This window comes from Euprymna scolopes, chromosome 19, assembly GCF_053919585.1.
Source record: "Euprymna scolopes isolate OS-2025 chromosome 19, ASM5391958v1, whole genome shotgun sequence".
Classification (NCBI taxonomy): domain Eukaryota; kingdom Metazoa; phylum Mollusca; class Cephalopoda; order Sepiida; family Sepiolidae; genus Euprymna; species Euprymna scolopes.
Window position 1 is genome coordinate 80,448,236 of NC_136500.1, and position 18,574 is coordinate 80,466,809.

General features: G+C 30.5%; 1 protein-coding gene across 21 annotated transcripts in view; it reads right to left on the reverse strand.

The window, feature by feature from the left end:
* The window catches only part of LOC145239782 (transcriptional enhancer factor TEF-1-like), a 258,906-nt gene extending 240,514 nt beyond the window's left edge, over positions 1–18,392 (reverse strand). For 5 of the 21 annotated variants that reach the window (XM_080103277.1, XM_080103272.1, XM_080103275.1 and 2 more), the window contains exon 1: positions 2,657–2,789. In XM_080103277.1, coding sequence (XP_079959403.1) covers positions 2,657–2,659 — 3 coding nt within the window. In that variant the 5' untranslated portion in view covers positions 2,660–2,789. Of the gene's footprint in view, positions 1–2,656; positions 2,869–18,175 lie in introns of those variants that run through there. The other 16 variants (XM_080103268.1, XM_080103267.1, XM_080103276.1 and 13 more) reach the window with 14 other exon arrangements.
* Between the last annotated feature and the right edge of the window lie 182 nt (positions 18,393–18,574).

Genomic DNA, 18,574 nt, shown 5'->3' on the forward strand with positions numbered 1-18,574 from the left:
TTGTTTTGGGCGTGTCTATTTTAAAATGGTGGCAATGAATGGTATTTATTTCTCTTCCACGTTGAGAAATGTGACACAAGGGCCGAGAAAGTGAGATTGAAAAGTCAGTAATCCTGACCTGCAAAAAGTGCTTGAGGGGTTCTTCTGCTTCAGTCGATTAACAATAAATTAACTCCTTCTTAAAGTTCTAATATCTATTGATTTTGATGTTGAGGTAAAAATTCCAGCTGCGTAACTTGAGATCGGACCAGTCGGCATTCTCCTAGAAATCAATTCCGCCACATCACTAAAAAGGATAGCCTCATGAGACTGAACAGAGTCGTTCAAATTCATAACCTTAGTAAAAAGGTTTCAGAAAATGGTTTAATAGTAAATTACGGTTAGGAGTATTTTTTTTATTCAATAATTAGTTTGAAGTGTTTGGACTTTCCAAAAAATCTAAGCACGTAAACCAGTAAAAGCACATGTACATAACCTCATCAGGTATAAACAAAACTAAAGACAAAACAGCAGTTACCAATATTCTCGCTTTTTGGAAAAACTAAATTCACAACAAAAACAATTTCTTCCTTTTGTGCTTACCAGAGAATTTCAATACTAACGTAATCGATGGCGAATTTCGACTCAATCCCGGAAATGGCCGAAACAGTTGGTGACAGACTTTTCTTGCTAACACGCTATTATTCTAAATTCGAAACCGTAAGCCACCATCAGTGCATTATTTTTCTTGTACTAAACGGTTATAAACAACGTTTTAAATGTAATTTACATAGTTTCAAACTGTCATAAATGATTGTATGCTAAAAGCAAGCGAAAAGCACACACACACAAATTATTTGATGGTTATAAATATTAAGTAAAAATTTCATTGTAATCTGATATACAATTTTCGCTTTAAAAAATATTCCAGCAAATTTTACCTAAACAACCTTTTTTTTTTTATTATGACGGTTTAGTGCAGAAGAGTCAGTTTATCGACCGTGGCTAGCTGTGAATTCGTAATAGCGGCATATGAGTAAGAAAATTCAATATCACCAAGCAGTTTGATTTGAAAGTTTTTTTTTTCGTCTTTCAAATTATATACAGCCTTGACCATTTCCGAAACTTATTCGTGATTCTCCGTCAATACGCGGGATTGACTACATAAGTATTTTGTAAGTTCTTTGGTACCTTTTCATTACATTAAGTACCCTATCTTTAACCGCATGTTGCTAATGTATTTACAAGGAAATCGACAGGGTTTATTTTTTATATAGTTTCAATGTATGAAGACTTAAGTTTGAAATTTTATTTCTATAATCGTATCTTATATTGATATACGAAAAATCAGATGGCGACCAAAGTAATGGCTTTATTTGCCAAACTTAGGCAATTAAGTGTAGTTTTATGAAAGTCTTTCTTTGGGGGTGAGGGAGCCATTCGGACTTAAGGTAAACCGTTTGTTGTTGTTACTATCTTTTCACTGTGAATATAACCAAAGTCAGCCATTTTAGTTTCAGTGTGACGATATGCCCATGAAAGTCAAAAAACAAATTCTGAATTAAATAAATAAAAATTGATCACATACAGGGACTTAGTCGAAACATACACGTCATGACTACCACCACCCTGTCACGTGACTTGCGTTTATGTAAAATGTGACATTAGGAAATACCCGAAACTTAAACGAAATACGTTTTAACAATTTTGACATCTTCAATTTTGACTTAATCTGTTTTTATTTTGTTTTAAAAAAACTGAGACGTGACAAGTTTAAAGCGTTGTCGCGCAGTAATTGTCTTAAATATAAACTCCAATTCCTCTGCAAGTGTTAATTGTTATGTCCAAAAATTGTTCGCAAAGTAATGACGCCGGAAGTGGACTCGGTTTACCTAAATATGGAATGGGAGTCAGTCCAGTCACTAAGCATTAAACGAAAAACGAACCCATATAGAACCATTTCTTGTTTAAAAATAATAATTACAATTTTTTTTTTTTTTTAATTCTGTGAAAAACAATTATTTAAAACGACACCATTCCATTCATAGAAATGTAAATAAAAATTCTCAGTTTTTCGTGTGTGATAACACAAGTGTTAAAAAAAACTATTTAAAATGTAAAAAAATGAAAGTTTATTTTTATTGTTTCATGATAGCACAACAAGTGTTGAGACTAAAATAATTTTTTGAAATAAATTATTTCCATATGATTTTGTATTTCGTTTCATGTTTACTGATTTCCATTCCATATTTAGATAAACAGAGTCCATTTCCGGCGTCTTTAGTTTGCGTACTGGACATAATCAAAATACTATTAAAAAAAAAAACAAAAAAAAAATAACACGCTAACATAAGTGCATAAGCACTACCTCCAGCATTTATATATAAAAAAGGTCGTTTCTTTTCACTTATTTAAAAAAAAAATATTTGCAATAAACTTTCAATGTAGGCCCAATAAAGTTTAGTTTTCATTTTTAAACATGATTGCGGTCAAAATTTGCATTATAAGAAAAGAAAGGCTCCACACTATTTTCCATTGATAAAAAATACAAAAAGTTAAATATAAGATATTGTAGATCTGAATAAAAACAAAACAAAACAATGAGAACGTTCGTTATCTCGCCAAAGGAAGGACAACAAAAACAAAAGAAAAGAAGGCCGCACACACACAAACCCACCATTGTATAATAATCCTTTTAGAAGTGAGGGAGGCAGAAGTAGGAGATAATTGTAAAAGGAGTCCCGGCAGATGGTGTGCGAGCTCGGCGGCTCATGCTACAACGTATGACGATCTAGAAACCAGAAAAAGGGTTTCTCTCATTCTCGTTATTTCGACACCTACCACCACCACTAAACACCAAGTACATCGTCAAGTGCGCTCTGAGCGGCTAGTTGAGATACAAAGTTTAAAGTTACACAAACACGGGAACAGGAAACTGTTTTAAGGATGAAACCTTTATTTAAAAAAAAAAAAAAAAAAATGTGCAGTATAAATCTTGAAAAATTCTAACCACTGGAAAAAATCTTAAATTTGGATTTATACACAAAAACAAAGATGAATTAAAATAAAAGTTTAATATACCGATTTTATTGATGTCAACATTAAAAATAGTCAACTATATCGATGATTAGTATATTTTACTGGAGTATGGTTCTGCTTGGTCATAAAACGACATCATCCTAGGTATTATGTTCTTCTTCGGGAGGAGGGGGGACAATTGCCTGGGCACCCTCACAGGAGAATACAAACGGGGCCGATCATGACAACTTTTGCACTCGTCGCGAGTGTCCTCTGAGAGGGAGGGGGTGGAAACTACCCCCCCCCCACCTTGTATCTAACTTTGTTGCAAGAAAAGGCAGGTTACTTGATTTTAAATTTCCCCATCGATTTTAGTAAAAAAACAAGTCATAACAAGCTCGAAGTAGTTTTGTTTACCTGCCTTCTACAAAGACACAAGGTCAGTTGGGAAGCTGCCCCTCAACCTAAAGGGGCGGCAATGCCGACGTGTTCACTACCAATGGAGGTAATGCCTGGGATTGTAGTCTTCTGGGTGCCCGGAAAACTCGTACTCCCCCCTTTTACTAGGTAGGAAAACTGGTCCCTTAATGAATAAATATCGATTGAAAACACATTTTATTACCGTTCTTGAAGGAGATATTGTATTTAAGACTATGCACCCTCATATTTAAAAAAATTATTTTTAACGCTTGCTTAAAAAAAAAAATAAACTTGATCACGGAGTCAAGATACGAAAAACGAAACCAAATATTTATTTAAAAAAATACTCTAGTTTTAACACTTTTTGTGTTATTACGAAACAAAAATAAATAAAGAAAACGCTTATTATCAAAGAAAGCAATTATTTTATTTAGAAGAATTAATTCAGTTTAAATAATTCTTGTGTTATTACAAAACAAAAAAGAAAACACGGTCTTATGTAATTTTGGTATCGCGCTGAAATAATAACGTTTTTTCGAAAGCCATTCTTAACATCGGGAGGGGAGTGTATCGTTTAAAAGTCATTTCGGGGGCACTTGTGCATTGTGCAGTACTTAAAAAATATACAAATTTATTTTCTTTTGGGGGAGGTTCGTTTTAAAACTATATCTACCTCAGTATTTTCTTTAATTTTCGGACATTTTTTGTTAAAAATTATTTACTAAGTAATGTCGAGTCGGACATTACTTGTTATTTCTTTTTAATTAAATAAACTCTTTAAAATAAGTTTAAACACCAAAAACTTACAAAGCTAGGTAGAAAACGAAAACTTATAAAAATCAATTTAATTTTTTTTAAACAATAAACATGTAAAAATATTTTTTTAAATATTATTGGATGTGCATTCACTGCATTATTACCTAAAATTATACAAATTTATTTTCTTTTGGAGGGGTGGGGCTCATTTTAAAACTATATCTACCTTAATATTTTTCTTTAATTTTCTATTTTTGAGCAATTATCCTCCTAAGACGTGATCCTCTTATGTCGGACATGTTTTGTTCATAAGGAACACTCGACATTACTTTTTTTTTTTTTTTAACTAAATAAACTCTTTAAAATAAGTTGAAAAACTAAAAACTTTCAAAGCTAGATAGAAAACTAAAACTTATAAAAAAATTAAATTAATTTTTCTAACAACAGTAAACAAGTAAAAATATTTTAAAAAATTATTATGGGATGTGTATTCTCTTTTAAAGACAATATCTTCAAGAACGGTCATAAAATGTGTTTTCAATCGATATTTATTCAATAAGGGACCAGTTTTCCTACCTAGCAAAAGGGGTCGAGTTTTCCGGGGTCGAGTTTTCTTAAATTCAGTCTTCTGACACTGATCAGAATAGTACTACCCTTTGATCCTAATATAAAGGCCAGGTTTGAAAGTAGTTGTTAGTACTGTTATTTAAATTACGAAAAAGAAACACCTTTACTTACTCATGTTACGACAAAGAGTATCAAATTGGGGTGAAAAAAAAACAACAAAAAAAAAAACGGATTATCTGTAAGATAGGGACCATTGGAATATATTACATATTTTGCTTTTTAGGGGGGGGGGCAAATTTTGGAAAAAAAAAACAACAAAAAAACTTAAGTCCCGTCAATTGTCAGTTTTTAAAATTTATTTTTAATCCAGTATTGTTAATCAAGTGATGAAAAAAAATATTGAAATAAATACATGATAAAAAAGAAATGAAAACAAAATTTTTTACTATTAAAAAAAAAAAAAAATAATAATTACGAAACCCTCCATAATACATTTCGTTTTTTGTTTGTTTGTTATTTTTTTTTTTAATCTGAAAAATACAATAGTTACTTCGTGACCCTTCGAAATTCCAAAAGAATTTGAAAGCATTTAAACTGTTGAATAAAAAAAAATAATTTCTGGCAATTTGAAAACTCTTAGCAAATTTACATTTTCAAAGAATTAAAAGTTTGGGAAGCGTTTACTTTTTACATTGAATAATTTTATAATTAAGGATTAAAACAGTACCTTAATTTAGAAAACTTAAAAGTTTTATTATTTTTAGGACACTTGTGCAGTTTAAGATCCCTCGGAATATTTAAAAGGCCATTTTAACATGGAGTTGGAGAGGTGAGGCTAGGCTGAGGCTCTGCTAACTTTTCCATTGTCTTGGAACTTTTTTAAAACGAAAACAATGAATTTACCGGAGGATGTTAATCTGTAGAAGCTCCCATTTTCGTCCATCAATTAATAATTTAATTATATAGAAGCGGTTAACTTCTCAAATGGCTTAACCCCCCCTCCCTCCCAAAGTCACTACTTATCAAGGCCCAGAGACCACTCGAAATTAAAGAGAGTACAGTAGTCAATGGGACAAAATCGTAAATAATCGTTAGTAGTGTAAATTTGGTAAATTAGATTACTTAAGGGGAACGGCTCATCAAGAACTTGTTTACGTTGGACTTGAAGACGACCATATTGTAGTCAGCTGGAAAGTTGATGCCACATTTTATCGACTAATTGTCTAATTTTCAAAATGGTGTCGGTGCAAATTAAGATGCTGTATTAATTTGTTGTCTGATTTTGCGGATTTCTTCCCTCTTTTTTTTTTCCATTTTTATTTTGCAAATAATAATTAACTAATAGTAAATCAAATTTTATTTAAAATTATATTATGGCCGCCCGAATTAAATGGTAAAATTAAGGAAGGTTATACTTTGTTTTATAAGAAATAAAAACAATTAAATGGCGTTTGATAATCACCATTTAATTATCCACAATCCATAATAAATAAATAAATCAGGCAACAAATTAATAATACAGTGAATTAATTTGCCTGGTCATCACTTGAAAAATCAGACAAAATAATCGATAAAATTTGGCAGCCACTTTTGAAAGATAAATCGCTTCTTGAGTTTAACCAATAATTCATTCGCCGAAACTGCACTGCAATGATTAACTATAAAATTCCTATTTTATATAATGTTGATCAAAATAATCGAAACAATAATGAAACTAAAAAGAGAAATAATTGAATAAATAAATGAAAAGCATTAAAAAAAAAATAAAAAAATCAAAATAAAATCCTACGTAAAAAATCAAGAAATCAGCTGTCGTTGAAAGTTTTCAAAAATGGAGCGAAAAAAAAAAAAAAGGGGCGAGGGATAATAGAAGATTTACCTAGGGTTACATTAGTATCAAATATATAGAACATCATCATGACTAATAATTTGGAAAGGTATGAACCCATTTATTCGTTAAATATTAGAACTATTGTTCTTCGGAGATTTTTTTTCCATTCTCAAAGCGAAGCATTTTTCTAAACAATCTGATTAAAAAAAAATTCTGATTGAAAGTTTAATAATGTATCAATTTTGTCAACTTCAACTGAGAAATTCTCGGTTCTTTGGTACGACAGAGGTGCGTGCGGAGTTTACCTTTCTTTTGTTTAGGAGCACAAACCAAAACTTCAACCCTTTTTATGATGTAGTCTTACTGTATACGCAAGAATATCGTTAAGTTTTCCATGTATTCACTCACAAATACTTAACGGTTATTGTCAGTTATTGACAATAAACCTAAACAAACGTGAAGTCAAACGCCAAGTAGTTATTAAAATGGCGTCTTCCATCTTTTTATCATTCCAAACAATTGAAACACTACAAAAAAAAAAAAAAAGGTGCTTATTTAGAATGAAACCTATTAAAAAAAAATAATTGCAGAAATTTTTTATGGTGTACAGTGTACACATCACGGTACGAGGATGCTATATTCCAAAAATTACGTAAATTAATCAAGTAATCTTTTATAAATAGAAAATATTTTCTAAAGATTTTAATAGTAAATTGTATCCACTGAAAGACTGATTTTGAACTCCATAGTTCGAATTGATCTGAATCCCCCTTATTTATAAAACATGGCGGATCAAAATATAACATGTCTTTGTAATATTGATTTTATTAGTTAAAAAACTTGATTAATTTATGTGATTTTTGGAATATGACATCTCCGTTCCGTAGCAAGTACATACAAAAGTATTTTTTTAGATTAGGTCCATACTCCACAGTCCACCGCCACCATATTCTTTTAAATAACGACTTGCATAAGTTTTCTACTATGCTGAATACGGACATCGCATTGAAATTTTGCAGAAATAAGTAGTTATTGAGATATAAAAAGTTGTATTATGCAGTGTATTCTTGGGCGGCCATCGTTTTTACGCGCGTGCGCGCGCCACCAACAAATCTACGCGCGTAACAAAGATGGCCGCCAAAGAATTCAATGTATAATACTTTTTATATTTCGATAACTAATTATTTCTGCAATATTTCAATGCGATTTTCGCATAACCGAAAACCTATAAAAGTCGTTATTTAAAAGAAAATTGTGGTGGTGGTGGTGGTGGAGTCCACCACCACCACCACAATTAAAGGAGTAAGGACCAAGGTTTTATTAAAAAAAAAAACAAAAACAAAACAATGTGTTTTTTTTTTTTTTTAAAAAGGTTTTAAACTTCGGACTTTACAGGTAAATTTCTAAAAAACTGATTTTTTTTTTTGTTTTAAATTTGAATATATTATTTATTGACCTTTTCTCTTCAATTTGTGATATATAAAACTATTAAACATAAATTAATTATTTACTTTTTAATAGACATTTCAAAATGAGAGGCGTAAATTATTCGACCCCCTATCTTTCTAAGCTTATAACTCCTCGAAAAATGTAATTCAAGCCCTAATTTTTTTTTCAATTAAAGGAGCAAGGACCAAGGTTTCATTAAAAAAAAAAAAAAGACAAAAAGAAAAATGTGTTCTTATAAAATAAGGTTTTAAACTTCGGACTTTACAGGTAAATTTCTAAAAAACTGGTTTTTTTTTTGTTTTAAATTTGAATATATTATTTATTGACCTTTTCTCTTCAATTTGTGATATATAAAACTATTAAACATAAATTAATTATTTACTTTTTAAGAGAAAGTTGAAAATGGGGGGGGCGTGAAAATGGGGGGGGCGTGAAAATGAGGGGGGGCGTGAAAATGGGGGGGGGCGTGAATTTAAAAAAAACGTTTGTCTAAAATATTATATTCGGTTTATTGGAAAGAACATAAAATTTCACATTGACCCTGAAAATATCGTAAAAATAGAATCAATAGAAAAATTTTGATAGATTTTTAAAATTTAAAAATATTGAGTTTAAAAATTGAAAAATATTGAGTTCGGAAAATTCATTACTGTTTTAAAAAAAAATAAAAATATTTTTATTACTTTTAAAACAACTGTTATAGTTTATTTTGGAAGTATAATCCATAAAGAAAATAAATAACCCACTTTTAACAGAGAAATTACGAGATTTTTATATTGTATTCGCAGTTTCGTGTTAGGGGTGTCAAAAATTCCTACAAAAATTCTGATACTGCTAGTGGTGGACCTAATCTGAAAAGTACCAGTGTTTTTTTTTTTTTTTTTTTTTTTTTTTTTTAGATTTTTTTGTACTTTTGTTTTGAAAATAGGTTTAATTCTAAATAAGTACCAAAATTTTCTTTCCAGTAGAGTTGAAATATCTTTTTACCATTCAAGTATGCATAATATAAAATTAAGTTTGATGTCATCTTTTCATATATCAATGCAAATGCAATCACTTCTAAAAACGGGAAACCACCAGAGAAATTGACAACTCTTGTCAATCTGATTAAAAAAAAACAAAAAAAACCCTAAAAAATGTTTGAGAAACATAATAAAGAAACGGGAATCACGACATTTTTAATTAATATTATCGCTTAAACTGATTATATATATATATATATATATATATATATATATATATCAACCCAGGAATTATTTTTAACTATAGGTTCAATGAAACTATAGTTAAAAAGATAATTCATTTTTTCTGATTCAAAATAGTTTACAAACTAAATGACATTAGATATTTTGAATCGAAAATTCCAATAATTTGGAAAACAATTGTTTACCAGGCACTCTCCACACGAAATTTAATAAAATATAGAAAGTGGATATTTCCTAATGAAACTATATTGGGTGTGTAGTAGTCGTCATGGCAGAAAAGAAAGTTGCATGCAACTTGGAAAACGAAAACAAGTTTTTACTTGGAAATAAAAGGGGAGGGGCAGAGTCGCTGCTGCTGCTGATTCTTGCATCATTCCAAGTTTGGTGGAATAATCCTTTCTTAGAATAATAAAGTAATGACTATCAAGAATCAGACAAGACACTTTATAATTGAAAAACGCCAAAGAACGGACCTGTATTTAATTATAAGAAAAGAAAAACTAAAAATTCAAAGGATATTGACAGGAAGATTGATTACAAACAAACACTAAAACATCCATTCAGAGTTTTTCTTTGCTGATTATTTTTGATCAACGGTTGGACAACACTATTACACAAACGCATACGCACACACGAGTATATATATATATATATATATATATATATATATATATATATATATATATATATATATAAATAATGGTTGTAAAGTTTGGGTTCTTAGATGTAGATCCACTGAAATCCTGTGTTTATTAAAGAGTACTCGATACAGAACAGAGCAGGTAGTCTGTTTATTATACAAACATTATTGGTTACATATGTGCATACATGTTTCAGTGGAATCTCAATTTAGAGCGACCCACCTCATCAGACCGAAAAAATGCGTTGCTTCTTTTTTCGGTTTGATGAGGTGGATCTCTCTAAATTGAGATTCCACTTAAACATGTAAACATATATGTAACCAATAATGTTTTATAATAAACATTATATGAGAAAGATCAAAATTTAAGCTTTGGTTAAGACCATCTTTTATGTAAATTCGAAAGCGACTCATATTCTTTAAGTTAGTTTTCTTTAGTTAAATCCATACACAATTTCAATAACTGATTGAACATTTGTACATGATACTGTTTTATAATTTCAGACTCAAAATAGAAATTCCAAAATAAAAATCTGTCAAAGGAAGTATAATATTGTCTAAGAAGTGGACATTATAGAAGTAGATAATTGTTTTTTTTTAATCTAAAATGACAATTATGTAATTATTTAAATGTTTAATATAATTTCGTTAAGTTTTATTTTTTTATTATTAACGCAATTAAAGAAAGATTCGATTATACCTAATTATAAGAACGTCATAAAAACAGATTCTTCATAGAAAATTAAAAATTGTTTTATATCGTTACAACTTCCTTATCCCCCCCATCTTTTATGGCCACCAAAAGAATCCAATTACTATCAACAAAACTGAAATTTCTTTTAGTTTCGATACTAAAGACGGAGAGATGGTAAATATTTTCTATTCCTCAGTTTGACCACAACGACATAATTGGTTACTATTATCTTCTATTGAAAATCAACACCTCAAATTTACACATGGCCAGATATGGGTTTGAAAACTATCAGTATAATCTGGCCTACAAAAAATGCCTGAGCATTCCCTAGGACGAGGCGTCTCAGGCGATTAGCAATAAACATTCTCAGAGAAGGCAAAGCCTGGGAGGATGTACCTCCTAAGACTGATCAGAAGAGCAGCCCACCAACAGTGGCTTTAATGCTGTCAAAATGGTCCCTAATTGAAGGTGATTTGCCAAAAAGTCTTAATGTGATGATTGAGGAGGCAAACGAACTTTAATAAGCACATTATCCATGGAAATATTAAGCGTTTTTATGAACCAAAAGTTTGTTTGGCGACCGAAATTGTCTCAATAGTAAAATCCGGCAAAAAATTACAATAGCAGAAAGTCGACAACGACCATACAAACTTAAATCTGGGTTCCTGAAATGGAAAACGAAAAATAGAAAACTAAAAGACATTTCATTAGTATATTTACTTTTGTTGTGTGTACTAAATTGCTGCTTTTTTGTTATTGTTTGTGTTATTTTAAACCTTATTATAAAATGCAAAATAAAATAATAAAAAAAGCAACAATTTATAAAATACAATAAAACAATGTAAATATATAGGCGCGAAATAAATAACTAAATAAAATGCAATATAAATCAGTTTTGTTTCGTTTCAGGAACCTTAGTTTAATTTTGTGTGGTCGTATTTCGGTTGTTGTAAATTGTTACCGGATTTTATCAGTCGCCAGATGGAAGTAGGGTTTTTATATATATATATATATATATATATATATAGAGAGAGAGAGAGAGAGAGAGAGAGAGCAAGCATTGTTTTTGTTTGTTGTCTAACATGGAGACGCAACCGGGTACATTTTCTCTCTACCTGCTCATTACTTACCTGAGAACCAAATTACGGTGTTGCTTAGCAACAGTAATTGTAATCTTTATTATTTAAAAACAAACAGAAATGATCACTTTCGTTTTTTTATGAACAACTGTGGAGACACTCAACGCCGATGAACGATTATTTTGTTTGAAACAAACAACACGCAAAATAAGTTGAAATAAAACTGGATTTACACGTTTTAGTAACTCGATAAATACTAACATTTATTACAATAGAAAAAGACAAAACAAAATATTACATTTATGTGAAACATTCTAACGCTATTTTCATTCCAATACTTTGTAAAAAATCAAATAATCTCAAATTTAATTCGTGGACTAAAAATAAGTTCCTTTTTTTAAACCGAGACTATTTTAAATTCTAAAATAATTTCTTTTTTATCGCCCCCCCCTCCATTCTGCCATATTTTTTTTTTAGGGTTTTCATACCTAATTGCCCAAAAGAAAAATCTTAATTTTTAGGGGGGGGGGGGATTTAGTGTGTGGGTGGGTGGGTTTAATGTTATTAAACGATAATGAAAAAATTAGGCACAGGTAAAGATGTAATTTAGCTTCAATATTAGAATTAGTCTCTGGATTAATTAAATTATAAGACTACTTACTTCACGTGTTTCCAACTTTCTACAAGAATTGAATTAATAAATTTTATTTAGTAAATGAAAAAAAAAACAATCTAATAGTGTAGAATAAAACAAATTCTATTTAAATATAGTTTAATTACGAACTTAGATCAACCAGAATGCATTTCAATTGATACATAAATATAATATTTTGTTAATAGTTGAAAAATGAACTAAAAAAGATTGAATTACTTTAGATCCTTCGATAGTTTAAAAGAATTTGGAAGCATTTAAACCGTCAGATAGAAATTCATTCCTGGCTTTAAAATTTTAAGCAAATCCTCATGTAATTAAGAGATTGAAAGTGTTGGAAGCTTTTTTTTTTCTTTTTTTTTTTTTTTACACAAATACATTACCTCTAGTTATAGTTTATAATAATTTTGTTCAATTAAAAATTTCATGAAATTATAGTACAATAATTAAATTTATCTTTCAAAAATCTTATACAAGAAAACGGAGAAAATGATTAAACAAATCAATGTAAAACACCCTGTACAATACAGTAACTAGTAATAATAAATAGAATTTAACAACACTAACAACAAAAGAAATTTAATTGATTAAAAAAAAAATCGATAAAAAGAACAAAACGCTTTTAGATTTTAAGGAAGTAAAGTTTTTTTTTTTTAGTTGTCAGACTATTATTATAAAATAAAAATTGCCAATCGAAAAATTGACTCAATATTTAAAATGATTTACTTCGATTTAAGTCTGGCATTTTTTTAAAATCACAAAGTTATTTATTTTTGTGCCAATTTTCACTTTTTGTGCGTGTGTGGGGTTAAATCAAACGATCAGAAAAATGGCGAAATAGAATAATCGAAGTTATTCTTTCCAATAAAAAGGGAACCATCCCCCCTCCCATTATAGTTCAAATGGTTCTGAAGAATGACGATTAAAAAGTCACGTCTCGAAACAACCAGAATTACTTTTATTCTTTTAAAGCACTAATGAATCAGATAAAACTAGGAGATATTTTTTTTGTATGTCATTATATTTGGCAAAAATAATACAAGGAAACTGACAGCGACATTTTCGAACCACATGCTTCATAAAAAGGAAGAAAGAATACACACAAAATCTAGAACATATGATGTAAAGAGACAGACGCAGTAACTACACAAAAACAATAACATTACACACATTAAATGTTTCTCATTTCATAATAAGCCATTAATTCAAAGAGAAACAGCATTTTTTAAAATTGTCATTCTATACTTTCGTGGGAAGGGAGAGAGAGGTATAGGTTAAAAGATGACCAGATGTAAGTGACAATCGTATTATATTTCCTTATCTCATAAACAAAGTCAAATGAAAGTAATAACTTTCGCCATCAAAATAAGAATTGTCATTTACTAAACAATAACATATCAGTTTTATCCGTCTTTCTCCGACAATTCGACTGGCTAATTTAATAATATAGAGATCGACATACAATATGGGGGAGCAATTATCGAAATTAAAACAGTACATTGTAACCCCCCCCCCCTCTCATTCCATACTACTGTTCACGTAGAGAGTAGTGGTAGTTGTTTAAAGTCGTGAAAACGAATAAAACTCGTTTAAATGTAGATGAAAATTTTATCATATTCACTTTAATTAACTACTTATCTTTCTATTTATCTATCAAGTGTTTTATTACATCTATTTAGAAAGAGAGAGAGAGAGGGCAGAAAATATTAGACAATGTTTCTATATTCAAAGTTGTGTCTTTGTGAAGTTGTTCGCCCCCCCCCCTTTCGTCTCATTCGTTGCAACATTCCAAATCTAGGTCAGCATGTCCACTTAAAGACGAACAAACCCGCGTTTATTATTATTTATTTATTTTTTTTTTATTCATTTTTATTATCATTATTCGAGATTTGATTCGAGCGACGCCAAACAAGCACAACAAAACAAAATCAGATGACAAATAATACAGGACTACATTTTGAAAGTTTGACATCGTTTTTTTCTTCTTTTGAGAAAGAAAAGAGATCCCCCCCCAAGATTTATTTTCATATCACAAAGAAACAAAAAGAAAATAAAAAAAACTTTTAGCTGGAATAATAAAATGTTAGCTAGATCTTTTTATCTGAAAAATCAAACAATTTTCAGTAATTTGGAGATTTAAAACTAAAACGCTTGAAAATCTTTTACAAAAAAGTGGTTAGAAAAAAAATGAATGTTTTCTAAACATTTATTTTATCCTAACCACTTTTTTTTAAAAATGTTTTTATAAATAATACGTCACTAGTGTTGAAATAAATATTAATCCATTTAAACAAAAGAAAAGTATAAGAAATTAATTTGATGACCGATGCTTTAAACGTGTCTACTCTGTATTAATTTGTCTCCCCACATGGGCATAGTTAAGGGCAGTTTCAGGTTTAAATATTATATGTGTAGGGGAGGGGGTCACTGAATTGGAACAAAAATAAAAATGGACTCCTCGAGAAAAATTTCTCTTTCACTGACGGAGGACAGAAAATAAGAACGCTAACACTTACTGGGTTTGTATTACTGTACACATAGATTCGAAAAAGTTGCCAAAAAACAAATATATAACAAATAAATGTTATCAAAGGCAAGATAAGTTACTTTTTTACCAAACTGGATATATTTTTTAGTGTTTTTATTTAATGTAACATGTTTATTCAGCTCGAAAAACAGTGTTTCCCGATGTATTTGAAAATTCAAGATGGCGCCTGACTCTCTCTTTAACACGGTGAGTTTGGGAAAAGGTGTTATGAATAAAAAACTAGACAAAATACTGTTAAAAACTCGCTCAATATATGTTACCGTGACATAGGTTGACATATATTCGGCGGCGTTTAAACAGTATTCTGTCTAGTTTTTTTTTTATTTATAACACGTTTTCCCAAACTTACCGTGTTAAAGAGAGTCAGACGCCATCTTGAATTTTCCAATACAGACAGCGGTAAACACTGTTTTTCGAGCTGAATAAACATGTTACATTGAATAAAAACACAAAAATATATCCAGTTAGGTAGAAAAGTAACTTATCTTGCCTTTGATAACATTTATTTCTTATATATTTGTTTCTTGACAACTTTTTCGAATCTACAGTAATACAAACCCTTTAAAACATTTTTAATAAACCCGAAAATAGACTCGATTGCTTCCCCACGAGGGCAAAGTTAGAAAATCAGTTTTGAATGTGGGGAAAATCCAGCATCCATCCAAAAGGGACACTGAATAGGAAACCGTAATATATGAGCCATGAGATTCCCTTTGAGAGTAAAATAAGACACAAGGCCAGTTTTTAAGGAGGAAATTCAGACCCCTTCCTTCCCTAAGGAGTACTTTTTAAAAACAATATCTACATAGTTGTCCTTCCCCATCAAGGTACAGTGGAACGAACGCAGCTTTTTTTGTGGATAAAACCCAGCTCCTTTCTAAACGGAACTATGTGTTTTTCTCATCTTTGAAAAAAGAATTACAAAAAACTTATTAGAATACCGTTTTTATTTCACTTTTCAAGTTTAAAACAATTATATATAATTTTAATAACACTAATTTTTCTTTTTAAGACAATCTAAGAAAAGAAAACTAATTTTAAGCCGGATTCTTTGCTTTTTCGGTAAATTTGCGATTGATTAGAAAAACAAAAACATTTCGAAAACAAGTAATGTTCATGAATAATTGTACTAATTTTTCTCGTAATAAAATAACATTACACGACAAAACATCGTTTGTGTGCATTTCTCTCCTTACGTAACTTTATTAAATACGCATTCGCTTTCTTGTTACTATTGGATATTTATTGACATAAATTACATTAGAAAACTCAAACCATTTTTTTTCTTATAAAACATTAAAAATGTAAAACGAAACTGTTTTTTTTTAATTTCTGTAAAATCTTCGCCAGAGCAACGCTGACAACTTTAACAAAATTAGATACTTTTTAAATGAAAAATAAATAAATAAATAAAACACTAAAAATACAAAAAAGTTGTTAATTTATTGTGATTATAATCTCATAAACTAGGGATTATTTTTTAATGAAATAAATAAAAATAGGAAAATTCAAACGACTTAATTGTATTTGATTATTATTAGCGGTAGTAGTATAAATAATAAATGTGTACGTGCAAATAAAAAGTTCGTAATAATCCACTATAAGTTATTCTGTTATTGTAATATAATGATATGAATTTTAATAGTAATAATAATAAACAAAATTATTATACGTACATACATAGATATAACAATAACAACGCGGACGTTAGAACTAATTTTCAACGACGTCTTTCTGCCCAATAACAAAGTAAAACAATTTTTATTGTTAAAAAGATTTAAGAAAGCAAAAAAAATAAAACGATTAAAAATTGTCCTTTTCCGTATTCAAAAGATGACCAGAAGTTTATAAAGAAGAAAAAAAAAAGTGCCCTCAAATAAGACACGGGACGAGAAACGCTAAGAGAATGAAAGAAAGAAAAATTGGAGTGTCCGGAAGTTCCATGGCCAAGCTATGCCAAGTATTCCAGAGATTCAAAGCCCGTCATGTTGAGAGAGAAGGCGACATTGCTGCCATGCTTGGGCTTGGCTCTTTAGGCATACCTTTCGACCCATCACGCACTCCATTTTCCTTCTCTTTCTCTCTCTCCTCCTACTTCGTCTCTTAAACCATCTCATCCCCCACCCGCTCTATAGCCACTCCTACTCTTTTCATAATAGCTTTTCAGATCTTTTTACTTTGTAAACTTTTTTCATTTAGAGAGTACAGAAATAGAGTAGATTGTATTAGACTAGCAGGGCTAGCCGGCGTTGCCCAGAGGCATGAATAAGAAAAAGAGTGTAACATATTTCTTTAATTTCTTTTCACTTTCTACCTTCGACTGTTCTCCTCACTCTCTCTGACAACTGGTTTGATATAATAGAAAAAAAAATGACTGACTGTTTGACCTAGTTTTAGTGTCCCCCCCCTCCCGATGTTTTAACTACCAGTAAAAGTGACATTTTTTTTTTTTTTTTTTACCTCATGCAATAATTTACTTTAGTGACTGACACTCCCAAGGGAACAAATAGTAAAGTATATTTTTTGTTTTGCAAAACCAGATCGGGGTCATCCAATGATATCAGTGGATCTTGTGTAGTTTCTGACTTTTAGACACACACACACACACACACACACACAGGTAGGATTTTCCTTTTATATGATAGATGACTAATATATATATATATACATATATTATTTTCTTTGAGTTTCTATTTAATTTCATAGGGTTATTTACTTATGTTATTACAAACTTTAATCTCTTTTGGAAAGAAGAAAAAAGTTATTTTCTAAAGGATATTATGCCCGCTTTTTTCTCTTTTTATTTCCACCTCTGTACTAACTTGTCTCTTACTAACACTTTTGAAAAGAAAAGAAAATACAAAGAAAAGTAGAGAAAGAAAATCTGTTACTACTCTCTTTGCTAGAGTTTAACAAAGATTTGAACGAGGAGGAGTTACAACTTTTCTTTCTTTCTTTCACACTCACCCTCCCTCTTTAAACCTCTCTCTCACGTATGGGTAGCTGACTCCCCCCTCCCACCACCACTTTTACAAAGAGTTTGCGTGTAGGTAGACAAGACGTGATTCTCTAAGTGTGTGCGTGTGTCAGCGTGTTATAATGGGTGTGCTACTGTTTTGTGCGCAAGTTGATGTCAGTATGCGTAAGTCAATAACTTTTTTGTGTGTTGTGTCGGCGCGCCACACATCATATATGTATGTATACACACACACACACAGAGGCAGACACTACTGAGGACAACGAGGTACACACGGAAATATTACAGTCGGGAGAAGAAAACCGTCAAACAAAAAAAGACGACAATGTCTCTAATTTTTTTTTTTTTTTTTTTACTCACCAAAGGCCGAGATGGTACGACACGCCGTTTCTAAAAGGTAACGAAGATGTGGAAAAATCAGACAATTTTTAGGTTTCAAGAAGCAAGCCAGGCGCTGGTATGTGAGGAATGGCACAAAGAATCTTGACTACGTACGGCCGGCCACCAATGCGCATGCGTTGCCGACGCACAGAAAAGGGGGCGGGGACGACTCGTAGTACGTTGGGAGAATTGACGTGTTACTTCCTCTAACGCTACCCCCCCCCCTCTCTCTCTCTCTCGTTAGGTTCTCAATACTTTTTCTTTTATATCACTCACTATAACACACACACATTTCGGTATTATTGCTATTATTATCATTTATTTTAAAAGTAAAACACCTTATTTTTTTCCCCTTTTCATATAGTTGGTACCTTTCAA